Source organism: Alternaria hordeiaustralica (assembly GCF_023758085.1).
Source record: "Alternaria hordeiaustralica strain BMP 2776 chromosome Unknown scaffold_1, whole genome shotgun sequence".
Taxonomy (NCBI): domain Eukaryota; kingdom Fungi; phylum Ascomycota; class Dothideomycetes; order Pleosporales; family Pleosporaceae; genus Alternaria; species Alternaria hordeiaustralica.
Genome location: NW_026056773.1, coordinates 1145452 through 1161297, shown reverse-complemented (window position 1 = coordinate 1161297; position 15846 = coordinate 1145452). Strand labels below are relative to the sequence as shown.

Here is a 15846-nt window from a genome sequence, read left to right as displayed (position 1 = left end):
GGTGCTCTTGGTTATCAGTATCTGGTCATTCTTTCCCTCGCAATGGCTCCATCACACACAACTGGCAATAGCTGCCAAACAATCGACCTCACAGGTTCCTCACCAGAGCCGGAAGACATGCCCCAGCAACGACCACAACAGCGGCCACAGCCAAGGCCGCCCCAAAGACTAGTTCAAATGTACCTCAAGCCCGAGCCACGCCCCTACGGTATGGCAAATGTCGGGATGGAAGCTAAGCATCCGATGGCTTCCGCGCGAAACCCTGTAGGGCCACAGCAGGCGCGCCCTATCCACCCTGAGCATATCAAACAGATCATCGAGACAGCCGACCCGCGCGCTGTGCAAAAGGTGCTGCTCGACCTTTGCCAAATGTCACCGGCCTTTTCCGGCGCCCTTGTCCGTGGACTTGCGCCTCACTCTGCATCCGCCCAGAGCCTGATCAGCCAGCAACGGATGCAGTCGCATCAGTCCAAGGTCAAGATTCAAGATGAGGATGATAGCGACGAACTCTATGAGGCGGCGAAAAGAAACCTCGTGAAGCCTACAGTTCCGACCCCAAGTCACAACAGCTTGCCTGCACAATCCCACGAGATCAGCGGAAGTCGAGCTACATCACGGCCTCATGGTTCTGAGTTCGCATCACGAGTGAAGCGGGAGCCACGTGAGCGCTCACAGTCAAGTTCAGACGGCGACATGCACCTTCCCGGAGCCTATCCACGCTCAACCACGTTACGCACGCCAGTCCGGAAACCCTCAGGCCAATCATCCTCTGTCAACCAAACTCCAAGGCTGTTGGCCAGAGACACGCCACGGTCAGCGAGCATCAACAAACAGCCTGCGCCTTTGATAAAGACCTGCACAGTGTGTCACGAACAGATAGTGGACGTGAATGCGCCCTGCGTTTCTCATTCTGGGAAGAGGTACAGGCCACCGGGCGGGTCAATAAAATGGGACTGCTGTCAGGCAGACATTGACGATCCCGGTTGCGAGTTCAACGGGCAACATACGACTGAAGAAGAGCTCGAAGAAGACGCGTTGGTACAAAGGAAACGACCAAGTGCGTCTCCGGTTCCAAGTCGTGCCACACAAAAGAGACCCAGAGCATTCTAGCGAAACTGCTAGGGGTTTGCCAGGCAGTTGGTCGCTCTTTGCTTACAGCGGGACGCAATAGATCCACGCAATGGGTCCTCTTCTGCGATCGTTCTTTTTGTTCTTCAGTTCCAGTCGTCTTCGGAAGACACTTCGCACGTCATTAGTCCATTGCTAGAAGCATAGCGTAGGCGTTTCGTTACTAGGCAGCATCGATATGGCTGCGGAGATCTCAGGCAGCTGCATTACAAAGACTTGTGTCCGTTCTTGATGAGCATGTGCATTACTAAGCCTGCGTTGCCCTTCCTGATTTTCACGAATCTGGCCTCGAAAACTCCACCATTGTCTCTAGGGCCCCAAACTGTTCACCTTCCCATCATGGACAGCGATTACTCCCGTCGCTTCTCGTGTTCCGGTGCAGGTCTACGCTTCAGGAGACTGTGCCTCACCGTTGTTCTGAAACCCATACAAATCTCTTCCAATCCCTAATCTGATGCTTATGACGCGACGGCCACTATTTCTGTTGAGTCACTGCATGCAAGAAACAAACCGACCAGGTCTGCAAATTACATCAAGATTAAAATATGCAAAGTAGGTAACCTAACCTTAATGTAGACTCTAGGGTGTTTATCTTTTTCCTAAGCCGACGTGGAGCGCTCAAGAGGCTAAGAGGATACTGCGAACTGATGGTCCTTTATGCCAATCGTTCATCCGTAGACACGTCTCCAATAGTCTTCGTTCTGAACTCGCTGTGAGCTAGACAACGACCCTTAGTATCCTGCAAGTGTTATCATTACAGGCGGGCAATTTGTCAGTGAATTAGCGGATGTTGCTTGACCGTTATCTCTACGATGCCTATTCTGACTCGTTCCTCACGCGTGACGTCATGCCAAGTGTCTTGCCTGCATTATCATCGACGCGCTAACCTCCATCTCTCCCACTTCTGCACCCGCCGTCAGGACGCGATAGACATGTAACGGACATACGCACTTTGCGTTCCAGAAAACACGATACCGAGCCGAAGATGCATGGGTATAAAGCTGGCAGGTTGCCTCATGAGCATTGCCCCACGAAGTCTGCGCGCCGCACATCATGAAGGCCGCGCTGTTCCTATCGCTTGCAGCTCTTGTCAAAGCGAGTACGGTTTTTCAACTCAACTCTACGTCGTATTATTCTCCAGGTCTTACCGCAGCGACGCTTAGCTTTAGCGACCAGTCATGGGCCAACGTAGAGCCTTTGCCAATCACTTATCTGAGTTTTTCGGACCCTAATGTCACCGCGGAGCTACTGGAGTTCACGATATCCTCATTTCTATCGCACGACGATGTATACTCGGAATCTTTCCTCCATACACTAGTGCTTGGCGGTTCAAGCAGTCTTTCAGACAATGCGCATGCATATCTTGGCTCAATCGGGTGCAGCATGATCTACACTGCGTTGGACGCCGGCGTAGCATCCGGCCCATATCTACTTCACCCATCAAAGGCTATCACCAGAGTCTACCGATTGTATTGGGATCACAACTTCGCTTTTGCGGAGTCGGTCACTGAAGGTCAGAATGGGACTTTCCTTCCTGTCACAGGTCTGGCGTTGACGGATGCCTACGGAGCTCTTAGTATCGCAGTGCCGTCACGATTATACTATCCAGCACCCACAGAAGATAAACCGTTATCGGGCAAACGCCTGGGCGTGAAGGATATCTACGACCTGAAGGGTATCCGTACGAGTGGTGGAAACAGAGGCTACCGCGACCTTGTGGATCCGGCTCCCGAGAGCGCGGCAGCCTTACAAAAGCTTATTGACATGGGTGCGGTGGTGATTGGAAAGACAAAGACTACCCAGTTTGCGCTTGGGGAACGACCAACAGCCGACTACGTGGATCAGCTGGCACCCTTCAACCCTAGAGGAGACGGCTACCAGCATCCCCAGGGTTCATCAGCCGGCTCTGGGGCTGGACTTGCATCGTACAACTGGATGGATATCGCAACTGCCTCCGATACTGGAGGCTCTGTTCGCTTACCGGCCATGGCAAACGGCCTGTTCGGCATGCGTATCACCAACGCCTCACTGCCACTCAAGGGAATCTTGCCCATCTCAGCAATATTTGATACGCCGGGCGTACTGGCTAGGTCGGCGAAGCTCCTCCAAGCAGTGCATAGGAAATGGTACCCAGCCAAGGAATACACATCCTACCCTAAGCGCATCATCTTGCCTGATCTGTTTTGGCCTACAGTCAACAGCACGAGTATGCCTATATTTGATTCGTTCATCTCACAGCTAGCTACTTTTCTTGACGCCAATTTGACAACGTTCAACGCCAACGCCAGTTTCAATGCATACGCGAACATCTCTGAAGGCATAGCATCCTATCTCGGCTCTACATACTCCAACATTACCAACGTGGATCAGTACCGCGACCTTGGTCTACCTTTTAGGGAGCAGTATATTGCCAAGTTTGGCAAAGCGCCCTACTGGAACCCGCAAACACGAGCGCGATGGAATCGGGCCGCAACTTTGCCGACCTCTAGCTATACCACTGCTATCGAGCGCACGCACACATTCCAGACATGGTTTAGAGAGACGTTGACGCCATCATGCGAGTCAACGTTGGTGCTGTATCCTATGGGTGCTGGTACGGAAGACTACCGCGATATCTATACAGCCGCTCCAGGTGGTATATTTGCTGCTGGACTACCCGGCAACCAGATGTCAGTTCTGGCTGCGCTACCCGACTACACAATACCGATTGGCGCAAGGTAAGCTTGACTGTACGAAGTGCATTTAAGACATATACTGACTTCGTACCTCTACCATTGCAGGACATATGTCAGCAGGGTTACTGAGAGAAACGAAACGCTCCCCGTTACCATTGGTATGGTGGCTGCGGCAGGTTGCGACCACATGCTCATGGATTTGGTTGCTGAACTTGCCGAAGTTGGAATAATTACCGAAAGTGTCAAAACCGGGTCTAGCATGTACTAAGGAAAGCAGAAATATACCCATGGGGCTTAATACACCGAGAACCCGAAGTACGTGCCTGTACGAGCTGCGCATTCAGCAATTCCACATCACAAGACCTGTACTCATTGGTTTTGCTGTGTGCCATGCTTTCCTACCGTCCGAACACATCCCCGCTGTGATTGGCGGACTATCTTTTAGGTACCCTGTCGATCACAACGTCTGGGGTAAATGAAGAGAGTAATCCAAGGTGTCATTCACCAGCAGCGCGCTACGAACTAGCTAGCTGATCTCGCCGCCTCTGCGCATGCCGCGTGGAGCTTTCATATTACACCTCTTTTCCTTCAGTCTCCGACATTCTTCCTACCCCGTGTTCTCTGCCTTGAAGATGATCTTCTGCACTGTTCTACCACTGCTAATATCCTCCGTCGCCGCCCTCGCTTTCCCGGGCGCAGAAGGCTTTGGGCGAAACGCTGTCGGCGGTCGTGGTGGCACTGTCTATGTTGTTACAAACCTCGATGATAGCGGTGAAGGGTCTCTCCGCGAGGGCGTTTCCCAGAGCGACCGCATAATCGTGTTCTCGCTAGGTGGTTTGATCAAGATTCAAGAGCGCATGGTCGTGGCCAAACGCGTGTCTATCCTTGGGCAAACAGCACCAGGCGATGGTATCACAGTTTACGGAAATGGGTGGAGTTTCAGCAACGCCGACGATGCAATCGTCCGGTATTTGCGCATCAGAATGGGAAAAGGAGGAGCTAGCGGAAAAGACGGTATAACGATCGCAGAGGGGAGCAACATGATTTTCGACCACGTATCCGTCTCCTGGGGTCGCGACGAGACTTTTTCGATCTCCGGCAACGACGTCGGCAACATCACCATTCAAAACAGTATCATCGGGCAAGGCCTGCAAACGCACTCGTGTGGTGGGCTGATGCAAACGAATCTCGGGAATGGTATCAGCCTGTTCCGCAACTTATACATTGACAACAAGACGAGAAACCCGAAGGTCAAGGGTACCAATGACTTCACCAATAACATGATCTACAACTGGGGCGGGGGTGGAGGATACATCGCTGGAGATTCGAGTGCAGCAAGCGAGGCGAACATCGTTGGGAATTATTTCATCAGCGGCCCCAGTACCAGCGTCACGGCGTTTACGCGCGGGAATGAGAACTTCAAGGGCTACGTTGAAGGCAACTTCTATGACTCTAACCGCGATGGCACGTTGGACGGAACGGAGCTAGGTGTGTCCTCTAGCAACTATGGAGGGATGGCTATCCAGACAACCAAGTTTCCCTTCCCAGCGCCCGAAAAGACCCTATCGGCGGAAGATGCGCTGAAGCTCGCCGAAAGTTCTGTCGGTGCGAGTAAAGTGCGCGATCTTGTTGACACGCGACTCATTGAGGAATTGAAGAGCTACGGGAAGACGGGTGAGCTGATTAGTGACGAGAATGCTAGCCCCATGGCTGGGCCTGGAACTATCGACGGTGGAAAGCAGTGGGCGGATGCCAATGGAAATGGCATACCTGACGACGTTGAGGATCAGTTCTCGGATGTGGAAGAGTGGGCTAATAGTCTAGTACCAAGCGGTTACTAGATAGCAAATCGCATTCGGCAGCGTGTATCGCAAAGGACTGACTGGGTTTCTTTGAAGTGGTTTGGTTCATGAATCATTTATTTACTATAAAGAATGTGTACGTGAAGTGAAGAAGGACTGAGCATATGCCGATACCGAGAACGCAGCCTGGCTGATAAGAAGCAAGGTTTTATCCTTGCATCAAAGCCTATCTCCTAGCAACCTATGCGGAAGCAATCTGAGCCCTCAAGAAGATGGGTGCCTGTACAGCAGCCTCATCCGAGTATAGGAGATGCGCAGGTGTGATGATAAGCGTTCCAGTGCAGACCAAGTCGCCAGTCTCGCAGTAGACCCTAGTCTTGCTGGTTGGGAAGCCAGGGATTCTTCCGCCATCTACAATGTTATTAGAGACTGTTGTGTAGTATGTTAAGAGAAGGAAAGAGCTTACTTTGAAGGTTCTTGGTGTAGCCAAACAGCACTACGCCCTTGATCTGGTTCTGTACAGCAGCACTAAGACCGGGAATAGCGTTCGACATGACTGCAGCGCCTTGAGAGTAGCCACCTGCAGTGATGGGCGTGTTGGGGCACTTGCTCGCAGCAAGGTTGAAGAGACGCTGGGCTTCGCGGATGGCGGCTTGAGAAGTACCGGCTGGAAGCGTGTTCTCTGCGATACCAGCAGTGTATGGGCCGCCTACACCCTGAATCCAGGTAGTGGATGCTCCATATGCGCTTTCGAGAGCGCTGGCTGTGAAAGGACCAACTAAGGCGCCCATGTTGCCAGCTTCAGTGCTGCCTCTTGCAAAGATGAAGATGGTTCTTGGGCAAGCAGCGCTACTGCCGCTCTCCAGCTCATTGCGAGTAGCGCTTGACTGACGAGCTTCGAGTGTAATGGGCTGGGGCGCATCCGCCGGCGCAGAGGCGGGTACAGCGATTGGGGAAGAAAGAACGAGGGAAGCAAAAAGAGAAAGAATGGTGACGGACTTCATATTGACGATTGTAGTAACGATGGGTATTGCCTGGTGGCTCTGAAGAGAGAAGTAGTAGAAGGAAGCTGGAAGTTGGCTGTTTGACTGTGCTGTGATCCTTCTCATAAGGGTTCCCTCCTCCCCTTTATATTCTTCTTAGCATGATCAAGATATTGGTTCCAAATCAACATCCTTCGCGCCTACCTCGGTATCTAGACTGCCCAGAATCTTGTAGCGCATCTCTAATAGTGGTTGACGGACGTGAACTCCCCAAAAGAGCGCTGTGACCGTCCTACCAGGTGTCACAACAATTCGAGATACCCTTGGCGTTTCTGCTCTTACCCTCATAGGCAAGACCTTGACTTGAAGAGATCTAGTGAGCAGATGCAGAGCCTTTGGGATGGTAGAGCATAAACGGCAACAGTGGTCCGAAGTATTGTGACACCTGGTAGTCCTTTGTCTCCAAGATCGAGATTTGGTATTTGGCGTTTACCTTCGAGCATCTGACCAGTAGACATCATGTTTGGATCTGGGCTTCCTCGGCCCAGAAGATGGTGCCTGGGATGTTATCCTGGGCATGCATGTCCGGGAGACATGGATAGAGCTGATGGTGGGATGAACTGGTCGCGTGGTAGTCGGACGAGGATTTGCTGCTAGGTTCATCGGACGCTATTGAACTTTCAGGTCAAGCTCGCGAGTCGAAGCCGAGGCACGGTTGAATCTACATGGATGCGATGAAGTCCTGGCTTGAGTGGGATGGAAGCTCGTGATGTGGGGTACATACACTGGAGCTCTCTTTCGCGGGAATATACCCCGCACATCCACTACGGGAGCGCGCTAAGGCCCCCAGATGATGTGTAGCGAACGGTGTCGGGGCAAGATACCCGATTCTGACGTTTGCCGTCTTTACAGGCGTTGAGGGTTTAGGTGTTGTTTACCTCGCTCCTGTAGGCTAAGGGAAGAACGGCATGAAGGATTGGTACCTTCCGCATAGGGACACCGTGCATACAACGCATACAAACAATACTCAGATCATCTCTGGGTTGAAGGATTTAGTTTAGGCAGTTCTTCCAAAAAGAAAGGGAGGTTATCGGATTGCGGCTAAAATACCATGCCTGCGTGGGATATCCCGCGTCTACCCACAGGCTAATGTTGCATCAAAGCAGCTGCCGTATGTACCTTATTGGGCGTTCTGGTTCGTCGCTTCGGAGGACTCAGCGGTACGTAAGACAGAACCCTCGCGCTGGCGCATCCCAGAATGAAGACGAACGCATAGAACGCCAGCAGATTCTGAAATACGGCCAACGTTGTCACGCCATATATCAATGTACACAACGGCCAGAAGAATTCCGATACGTATGTCCATACGTGAACTGCGAAGCGACGAAGACTGTTCAAAGACATTTCAACTTGTGCTCGATAGGCGTGGAGGTACTCGATTGTCGTTGGAGGCGCAAGTATTCTGTCCCAGTGTTCTCGTCGCGCCTCGTGTGTCCATGTACGCACGCCAAGAGGTCCGGCTGCCCTAGTCTCGAGAAGATATCTCCATAGAATCTTCAGCTGCCTATCCCAGCTATAAGGCTTCTCCTGTTGCAAGAATCTCTCCCATTTCTTTACAGTATTGACTGCCATCTCTTCGGTGACCTGAAACCATTCCTTGTGTGCTTTGGACTCCTTGTTCGCGCCGACGCGCCCGTGATGTTCGCAATGGAATGGTGTACAGCAGTTCTCCAGGTCGATATGCACAAGCTTCTCTAGGCGACCACAATGATCAATCTCGTGATCTGACACGTGGATCACACTGGGCAGGAAGCCACAGGCTCTTTCGTGCTCAATGATGCGGTCTCTATAGGCTCGTTTCGTCTTTCCGATCTTGTAACCTCTGGATTTGTTGTTTGGGTCACATAGAACATAGATGACCCCTTTCCGATCGCCAGGAGTCGGATTCTTGAGCAGCTCTCCGTACAAGCTGTCGTGGGTAGATCTGGCGGTCTTTGGGGTCAGGACTGGCGAGAAGCCATCGTGCTCTTGATGGGGTTGCTGATTCGCTTCGGCGTGAGAGGGTGATGAGGAATACCGCACTTCCGATGTTGATAGTCCATCCACTTCAAGACCTTGATTACCATCACGCCGTGGACGCTTACGTGGGATGCTGTCATGGGGAATTCGTGCGGCGTCATCGATGATTTGTTTTGGGCGTCCGATAGAGTCAGAGACTATTCGGGACGGCTGACTGGAGGACTTTTCGCAAGTAGTTAACGCAGCCAGGCGTTGCGATTGGGGGATAGCTTTGCGAATTGGTGAACCAGTAGAGGTCAGGGTGGGGTCGCTTTGGGTATCCATGAAGCGCGGTCTAGGCGGGGGAGGTTGAAATGACTTGACTTTTGAACTGGTAGGTATGTGTCTTGTTTCTAGCTGCGAGTCTTTCCCAAGGCCATGTAGCTTGTAACCCGAAGAATTGCTGAAAGAGGTATCGAGAACCATGTCTGTAAGCAGGGTTGATAGATGAAAGACGGAGTAGATGATCGATGTGTACAGAGGGAGGAATCTGGGCTGGATGCCATTTAAACCTGTGCGCTGAATTTATCAACGCGTTGTAGGATCACTTCCCCAGCAACTGCAGAGTTCGCATGAAGATACGTGTGGCGGTGCTGAATGTCACTGCTGTGCCGAATGCTTGGATTGTTTCGTAGGCTTCATAGCAGCCTTGCATCGGCGGCCGAGCAGAATAACACGATGAGCACTCTTAGCTCCTAGCACTATCTCGGTCTTTTTGTTAGCATCGATAGCAAGACTCGCGAAGAATCGCTGTGTGCAGCAGACCAGTGATGGGCGCGTTGGTACGGACCCAGGGACACTTGTTACCCACGCGCTGCATTCCACGTGCAGATACAGCGGCTGTGCCCATCCCACAGTTACTACGAACAGCTAGTGCGGCTGCCTGCGGTATCAGAATCGCTCCTGCTGTACGCAAAGCTGCGGATGTCGGAAGCTCGTAGCCTTGCTGCCAACGGAGCGATGTTTCCGCGAAGCAGCAGTCGACGGCCATGATTCGCTATTTTTCGAGGCTGGATGCGCCCGAGACGTTTACGGTGTTGTGGCTGTGGCGGTGGTTTCTACGAAGAAGCAATTTGCTGTGAGGGCGACAGGAGGCAGCGACGTTTCGCGCGTCATCACGCGCTCCTTGGCGAGGGATCACAAAGCCGAGCCGGAACAACAAACGCAAGGTAATAGCACCAAGGCCGTTGGGAAGCAGTCGTGCCGCATGCCGCATCTATCTTTGCGTACTTCCGAAATTTGTACCTTTTTGTGGCATCTTAGCGCAGACGCGTCGGGTACGGGCAAGCAGCGCGATGTCATCGAGTTGTACATCCACTATAGTTTGACCGGTGACGATGTCCGCGTTCTCAACTGTTTTCTGGCGCGATGACGCGTTGATACTCTTCGCGCAGCGGCCAACGGCGCAATGCTTTGATCGGCATGCATCTGTCGGTTGGCGAACTGCATATGAGGTGTAGCTCTGGTCTCATTGACTGGAGAGGGAGGTCGTGCTGCGATGCTATGATGCGTGCAGATACCTCAATGGCTCCTCCGGCTTTGGGAACAAGGAATGTGGGGGGCGCTAGTATTCCCGGCGTTAGTCCGCGTTCCGAGATGTCGCCTCAGGGCTTTGAACATGTTCACCGACACTCGCATGCTGGCCCTTTCCTTTCGCTGATGCCTATCAGAGTTGCGTAAGACCTCGTCTACATGCTATCCTCTGTTCACCCAAGTTTACATCAGCTGGGGCTAAAGTGGAAGGAAGTGTTGTCCAAGTAGGTGCTGACGGGCATCCGAAAACGGTGCATGTCATGGCGTCCTTCCAGATTCCACTATCATCGGCTCCAACCTTTTCTGACACACCACCAATATCGCACTGCCATCAGATTTGGGTCAGTACGGTCACTTACGCCTCTTCTGGATATTGCTGATCTCACCAGAATACGGAAGCAGCCCGATTCACGCCATGTGCTCTGCCATTCGTAGCAACAATACCAGCCATACTGGCAGCATTGGTACTGCTGAAATACTCGCTGAAAGTTGCGGACGGCTACTGGCCGGGATGGACAAAGCCGTTCGTACGCGAGGAAAAGGACAAGTCGGATGAATTGGAGACATCCTCTACACCGCAGCCTCTGGGCAGCACATTTGGCCTGCTAGTCCTAGCTACGGTTGGACTTACATTTCAGATCCTGAGTGCTTTCTTTCCCATCCGACAATCGACCGCGTTTTATCCCGCCATCGCATGGGTACGTACAATGTGACGAGCTTGCGATTGTCGATTAACAAGTATTGCAGGCCATCGTGGCAGCAATTGTCATCGTGAAGCGTCCAAGAAAAGCTTCATTGTCGTTGTTGCTTCTCTTCACGAGTCTTCTACTCGAACAGCTGGTCACACTAATCCACAAGGAGAGCCCACTCCTAGCTAAAGATGTTCCTTGGACCGTCGCACCCGTGGCGGCTGCACTAGGCATCGTTCTGGTTCTCAATATGCCTCTCCGGGACCCAAGGCTACCTAGAAAAGATATTAGCCCAGCCTTTGCCACTCCCACGGTGCAACTTAGGACTCCTGAGGATAACTTGACTCCATGGCAGTACATGACAGTGTCATGGATGGAACCATTGATAAAAAAAGGCGTGACACGTCAGATGGAAGACGAGGATATATGGGATCTTGGCTGGGAATTCAAGCACGCGCGGCTGCACGAAGCATTTCGAAAACTACAGGGTTCGGTGACAAAACGAGTCTTCATTGCAAACGGCATGGACTTAGTTTTTACGACTGTCCTCAACGTTGTTCGTATGTGCGCAAGTAAGTGACGTTCCCCTTATTGCTTGAGACGAATCTAACACCAGCAGCTCTACTCACCCCTGTGCTTTTGCAGCGGGTCCTCGCATCCATGGAAGATAAGAACAGCAGTGCTACGATCACCTACGCCTGTATCATTCTCGTCTTGAGACTAGCATCTGCCCAGCTTAACATCTTCAATCTGTGGCATCAGAGGCGGTCATACGAGAGATGCAGAGGCGAGCTCATCACCATGCTTTACGAGAAGACTCTGCATCGTAAAATTTTGGGGGCCAAACAAGACGTCAAGGAAGATCAGACGAATGGCCACAGTAACTCTGAAGCAGACGAGGCGGGTAGCAGTCTTGACAGCACGAGCAAGGCAGCAAGCGGAAGCTGGCTACAACGTGTGGTCACTTCTGTCCGATCTATGTTCACAAAGAACATCAAGACACAGGTCAAAGACGAAAACCAGGCTGCATCGATGGGCAAGATCCTCAATTTGATGCGAAACGACGCTTATGAAGTAGCACAGCGCTTCTGGGAGTTTTCTGATATCGTCACTAAGCCCGCAGGTGCCATATTCGCAACCATACTAATATGGCGGATGTTAGGTTGGGCGTGCCTACTTGGTGTTTTGGCACTGGGTGCTTCACAGCTCCTCAACATCGTGATCGCCCGCTTTCAGGTCTATTTCGAGAAGAAACGCAGAATTGCAACCGACGAGAAACTGCAACGTACCAGTCAGTTCATAGAGTCCATCCGCCATCTGCGCTGGTACGGCTGGCAAGGCGCCTGGTTGGAGGGAATCCTTGAGTCTCGTCAAAAGGAGCTACATCTTCGTGTAGTCAACATCATCTTCTCGACATCGCTCTCCTTCATTCTCCGCTTCGGATCGGGACTGTTCCCTGCGGTTGCCTTCTACGCTTTTACTAAACTAGCCGGTCAGCAGTTGCGCGTTGATCTGATCTTCCCTGCTTTCGATCTATTCAATCTATTAGAATCGTACCTCAGAGCGCTTCCGCAACTCGTCACAACCGTACTCAATGCATACGTTGCAATGGGTCGTATTGAAGAGTTCATGGCCGAGCCAGACAAAGAAGAGACGGATGTAGTACCAGAAGGGTCTGCTGACCTCGGCCTTCACAGTGCATCTTTCGCGTGGCCTGGGGTTGACCACGATGTCCTCCAGGATATCACGTTATCTTTTCCTCCCGGACTGACCGTGATATACGGAGAAGTCGCTGCCGGTAAGACGGCGTTGCTACAAGCCTTACTTGGCGAGCTTGACATCACAGCTGGTGAGCTAGTGCGGCCCGATCAGGTAGTAGCATATTGCGCACAAACGCCATGGCTCCAAAGCATGAGTATTCGCGACAATATACTTTTCTCCTACCCTTACGAAGAGGGTCGCTACAAGCAGACCCTGGAAGCGTGTGCCTTGTTACCTGATATGGCAGAGCTCAAGCACGGAGATCTGTCTAATATTGGAGAAAACGGAATTGGCTTGTCCGGTGGTCAGAAGGCTCGTGTAGCATTGGCTCGAGCTGTATACAGTCGCGCAAAGGTACTTCTTCTTGACGATCCGCTATCCGCCCTTGACCACCAGACGGCCGAATTCATCGTTGGCAAACTACTAGCTGGGCCATTACTCGATGGCAGAACGACTATTCTTGTCACACATCGAACAGAACTTTGCCACGGTATCGCGAAGCAATGGGTTCATTTAGAACAGGGCAGAGCGACTCTTCACGAGCCAAGCCAAGTTGAAGACGCGAATGCCCTAAAGCGCACCCAGACCAATGATACTGAGTCAGAGGAAGACGCCAAGAAGCGAGAAGAAGAGCAAGCAGCGGCTGTACCCGACAAGTTTATCGAAGATGAACATCGTGAGAAAGGTGGCGTCAAGTGGAGTGTATACTGGCGCTACATTAGAGCAGGTACGCTGCGATGGTGGTCTGTTGCCATTATCGTCATGGCCCTCTTCCGTGTGCTGGATGTTGCGCAGACATGGTTCATTAAGTCGTGGGCAGAGAGTTACAACGAGGATGATCACAAGGGTATCTTCGACTTCCTGCCTCCAGCCGCAGACGACGTGGTTCCATGGCTCTGGACTTTCTTCGGATTTGTCTCCGCAACTGCCATACTTTTCTGGTTCACGAACCTCATCATGTTTGGCGTAGGCTACCATGCCGCCAAGACCATCTTCAGAGAGACCATTGAACGCGTTGCACATGCGACATTCCGATTTTACGACGTAACGCCAGTGGGACGACTGATGAACCGATTGACAAGTGACATGAACACCATCGATGGCGATCTGAGCACTGCCTTCATCGTCTTCGCATGGCAGATCATAGGCTGGACAAGTGCTGTCATTATCATCTTGTCTTCGACACCAGCTTTCTTAGCTTTCGGTTTGGTGCTTAGCTGCGGATTCGTCTACTACTTCTTCCGTTTTCTGCCAACGTCGCAAAGCCTGAGACGGCTCGAAGTAAGTCACTCGGCCTCAATCAACATCTCATTACTGACTGGAAACAGATGGTATCACTCTCGCCGCTCATGAGCAATTTTGGCGCACTTTTGGAAGGCCTCACAACTGTGAGAGCTTTCAGCGCGCAACAACGATTCCAGACCCGTGTCATCGAGGTGGTTGACAACTTTCAGAAGAATGATCACTTCTACTGGTCACTTCAAGCATGGCTTGCGCTTCGCTTCAGCGTCATGTCGGCTAGCGCTACGCTCGTTATGACCCTCATCGCTGTCTACACCCACATCAGTCCCGGACTCACTGCGTTTGTGCTGATTACCGCTGGCAAATTTGTCATACATACGGAGTACATGTGCAGGATCTACGGAACGCTGGAGATGGACTTTACCAGCGTCGAGCGAGTGGTGGAGCTCCTTGACATCGAGACGGAAGCACCAGGTGTTGTTCAGCCACCCGCACACTGGCCTACTTATAGTGGCGACATCGAGTTTGATGATGTGACCATCCGATACGCAGAGAACCTCGAGCCTGCGCTGCAGAATATCACTCTCAAGATTCCAGCGGGATCCAACACTGCAGTCATTGGGCGAACGGGTTCTGGCAAGTCTACCTTGGCGCTCTCCCTCCTTGCCACCATTGCTGCAGAGAACGGCAAGATTTTGATCGATGGAATCGATATCTCCACCGTGGACAAACAGGCGCTTCGCAGTCGCGTCACTTTCCTCGCGCAGGAACCAGTTCTCTTCCCCGGCACCATGCGCAAGAACCTGGACCCGTTATCTGTTTACTCCGATGCGTCTTGTCTATCTGTACTGCAGAAGATTGGCGGTGATCAATATAATTGGACGCTCACAACCTCGATAGAAGGTGGTGGCAAGGGTCTCTCACAGGGCCAACGGCAGCTTGTTGGTCTGGCTAGAGCCATGTTGAGGAGAAGCCCAATACTGATCATGGACGAGGCGACGGCCAGCATTGATTTCGAAACCGCGCAAAGAATACAGAGCGTTCTTAGGGAGGAGATGAAGAGCAGTACAGTAGTCACCATCGCGCATCGACTGGAAGCAGTCAAGGAGGCTGACTATTGCATCGTGCTTGGAAAGGGCAAGTTGGTCAAGGCTGGCAAAGCCGAGGACATGCTTAGGGAAGGCGGCGAATTCCAGGGTATGTTGGCGTAGGTGTATAGGGGAAGATGCGTCCGGCTTGCAGAAATTGTCATACATATGTTCGGTTTATGATTGGCGTTATGGCTTCGACTCGAGGAAAAGTTATTGACATAGACTACTTGTATCGTATATGTATCTCAACTCAACGACTTTCTTGTCGTTCCGTCTTCTTTACGACGTTACTACGTTAGGCAGTTGTGATTACATACCGTCGATGACAGCAAATCTAGGCCGAGGTCTCCCGCTCTATGTGGTTAGCGTGATCACTCATGCAAGTATGGAGGTGAAGGTGAACGTACGACCGTTTGCAGGTCTAGCTGCCCAATTGCGGATGTTCCCAAATAGGAAGCTTCCAGACCAAGCGTGGATTGCGGCAACGTGACTGTCCTTGACGTTGTCCGACAGTCTTCAACGCTGCTTGTGCTGCTTACTGATGCGATGTCGCAACGAGGACTTTTTGTGTATATCACGACCTGTCAGAAGCACATCGAGTGTATAGCATGGGTCAAGCGTTGTATTCTTTTTATGTCACGGTACTCTCTCATGCAAGCACCATTGATTGCGGACGTTCAAAAAATGGATGTCGCTCCTGAAGCCGGATTCCGGGTCCAGGCATGAGGCTTGCGTGGCACCGCCACGATTTGCGTTAGTCGGCAGGGATGTGGGGTGAGCGCATTGGTCGCATTTGGGAAATCGCAGACGCCGCATGTTCCGCGCCTGCAAAGCCTCGCAAACCTCAGTTGGCTTTCATACTCGCCATTATTCAGCATGCGGTG

At 51.9% G+C, this 15846-nt stretch overlaps 4 protein-coding genes across 4 annotated transcripts; 3 read left to right on the top strand and 1 right to left on the bottom strand.

Annotated features, from left to right (window-relative positions):
- Positions 1 to 2181: 2181 nt before the first annotated feature.
- Positions 2182 to 4071, top strand: J4E84_000357 (uncharacterized protein; the record flags this gene model as incomplete). The annotated part of the gene is made up of 2 exons (XM_049382998.1): positions 2182 to 3845; positions 3909 to 4071. The coding sequence occupies 2 exons, from the start codon at positions 2182 to 2184 to the stop codon at positions 4069 to 4071; spliced, it is 1827 nt and encodes a 608-aa protein (XP_049248516.1).
- Positions 4072 to 4435: 364 nt separating this feature from the next.
- On the top strand, positions 4436 to 5644 carry J4E84_000356 (uncharacterized protein; the record flags this gene model as incomplete). Its single annotated transcript, XM_049382997.1, has 1 exon — positions 4436 to 5644. One exon carries the CDS (start codon positions 4436 to 4438, stop codon positions 5642 to 5644), a length of 1209 nt encoding a protein of 402 aa, XP_049248515.1.
- A 202-nt stretch (positions 5645 to 5846) lies between these two features.
- On the bottom strand, positions 5847 to 6609 carry CUTAB1 (Cutinase; the record flags this gene model as incomplete). Its single annotated transcript, XM_049382996.1, has 2 exons — positions 5847 to 6016; positions 6072 to 6609. The coding sequence occupies 2 exons, from the start codon at positions 6607 to 6609 to the stop codon at positions 5847 to 5849; spliced, it is 708 nt and encodes a 235-aa protein (XP_049248514.1).
- A 3830-nt stretch (positions 6610 to 10439) lies between these two features.
- Positions 10440 to 15082, top strand: J4E84_000354 (uncharacterized protein; the record flags this gene model as incomplete). Its single annotated transcript, XM_049382995.1, has 5 exons — positions 10440 to 10520; positions 10569 to 10877; positions 10927 to 11440; positions 11488 to 13910; positions 13958 to 15082. The coding sequence occupies 5 exons, from the start codon at positions 10440 to 10442 to the stop codon at positions 15080 to 15082; spliced, it is 4452 nt and encodes a 1483-aa protein (XP_049248513.1).
- Positions 15083 to 15846: the final 764 nt, after the last annotated feature.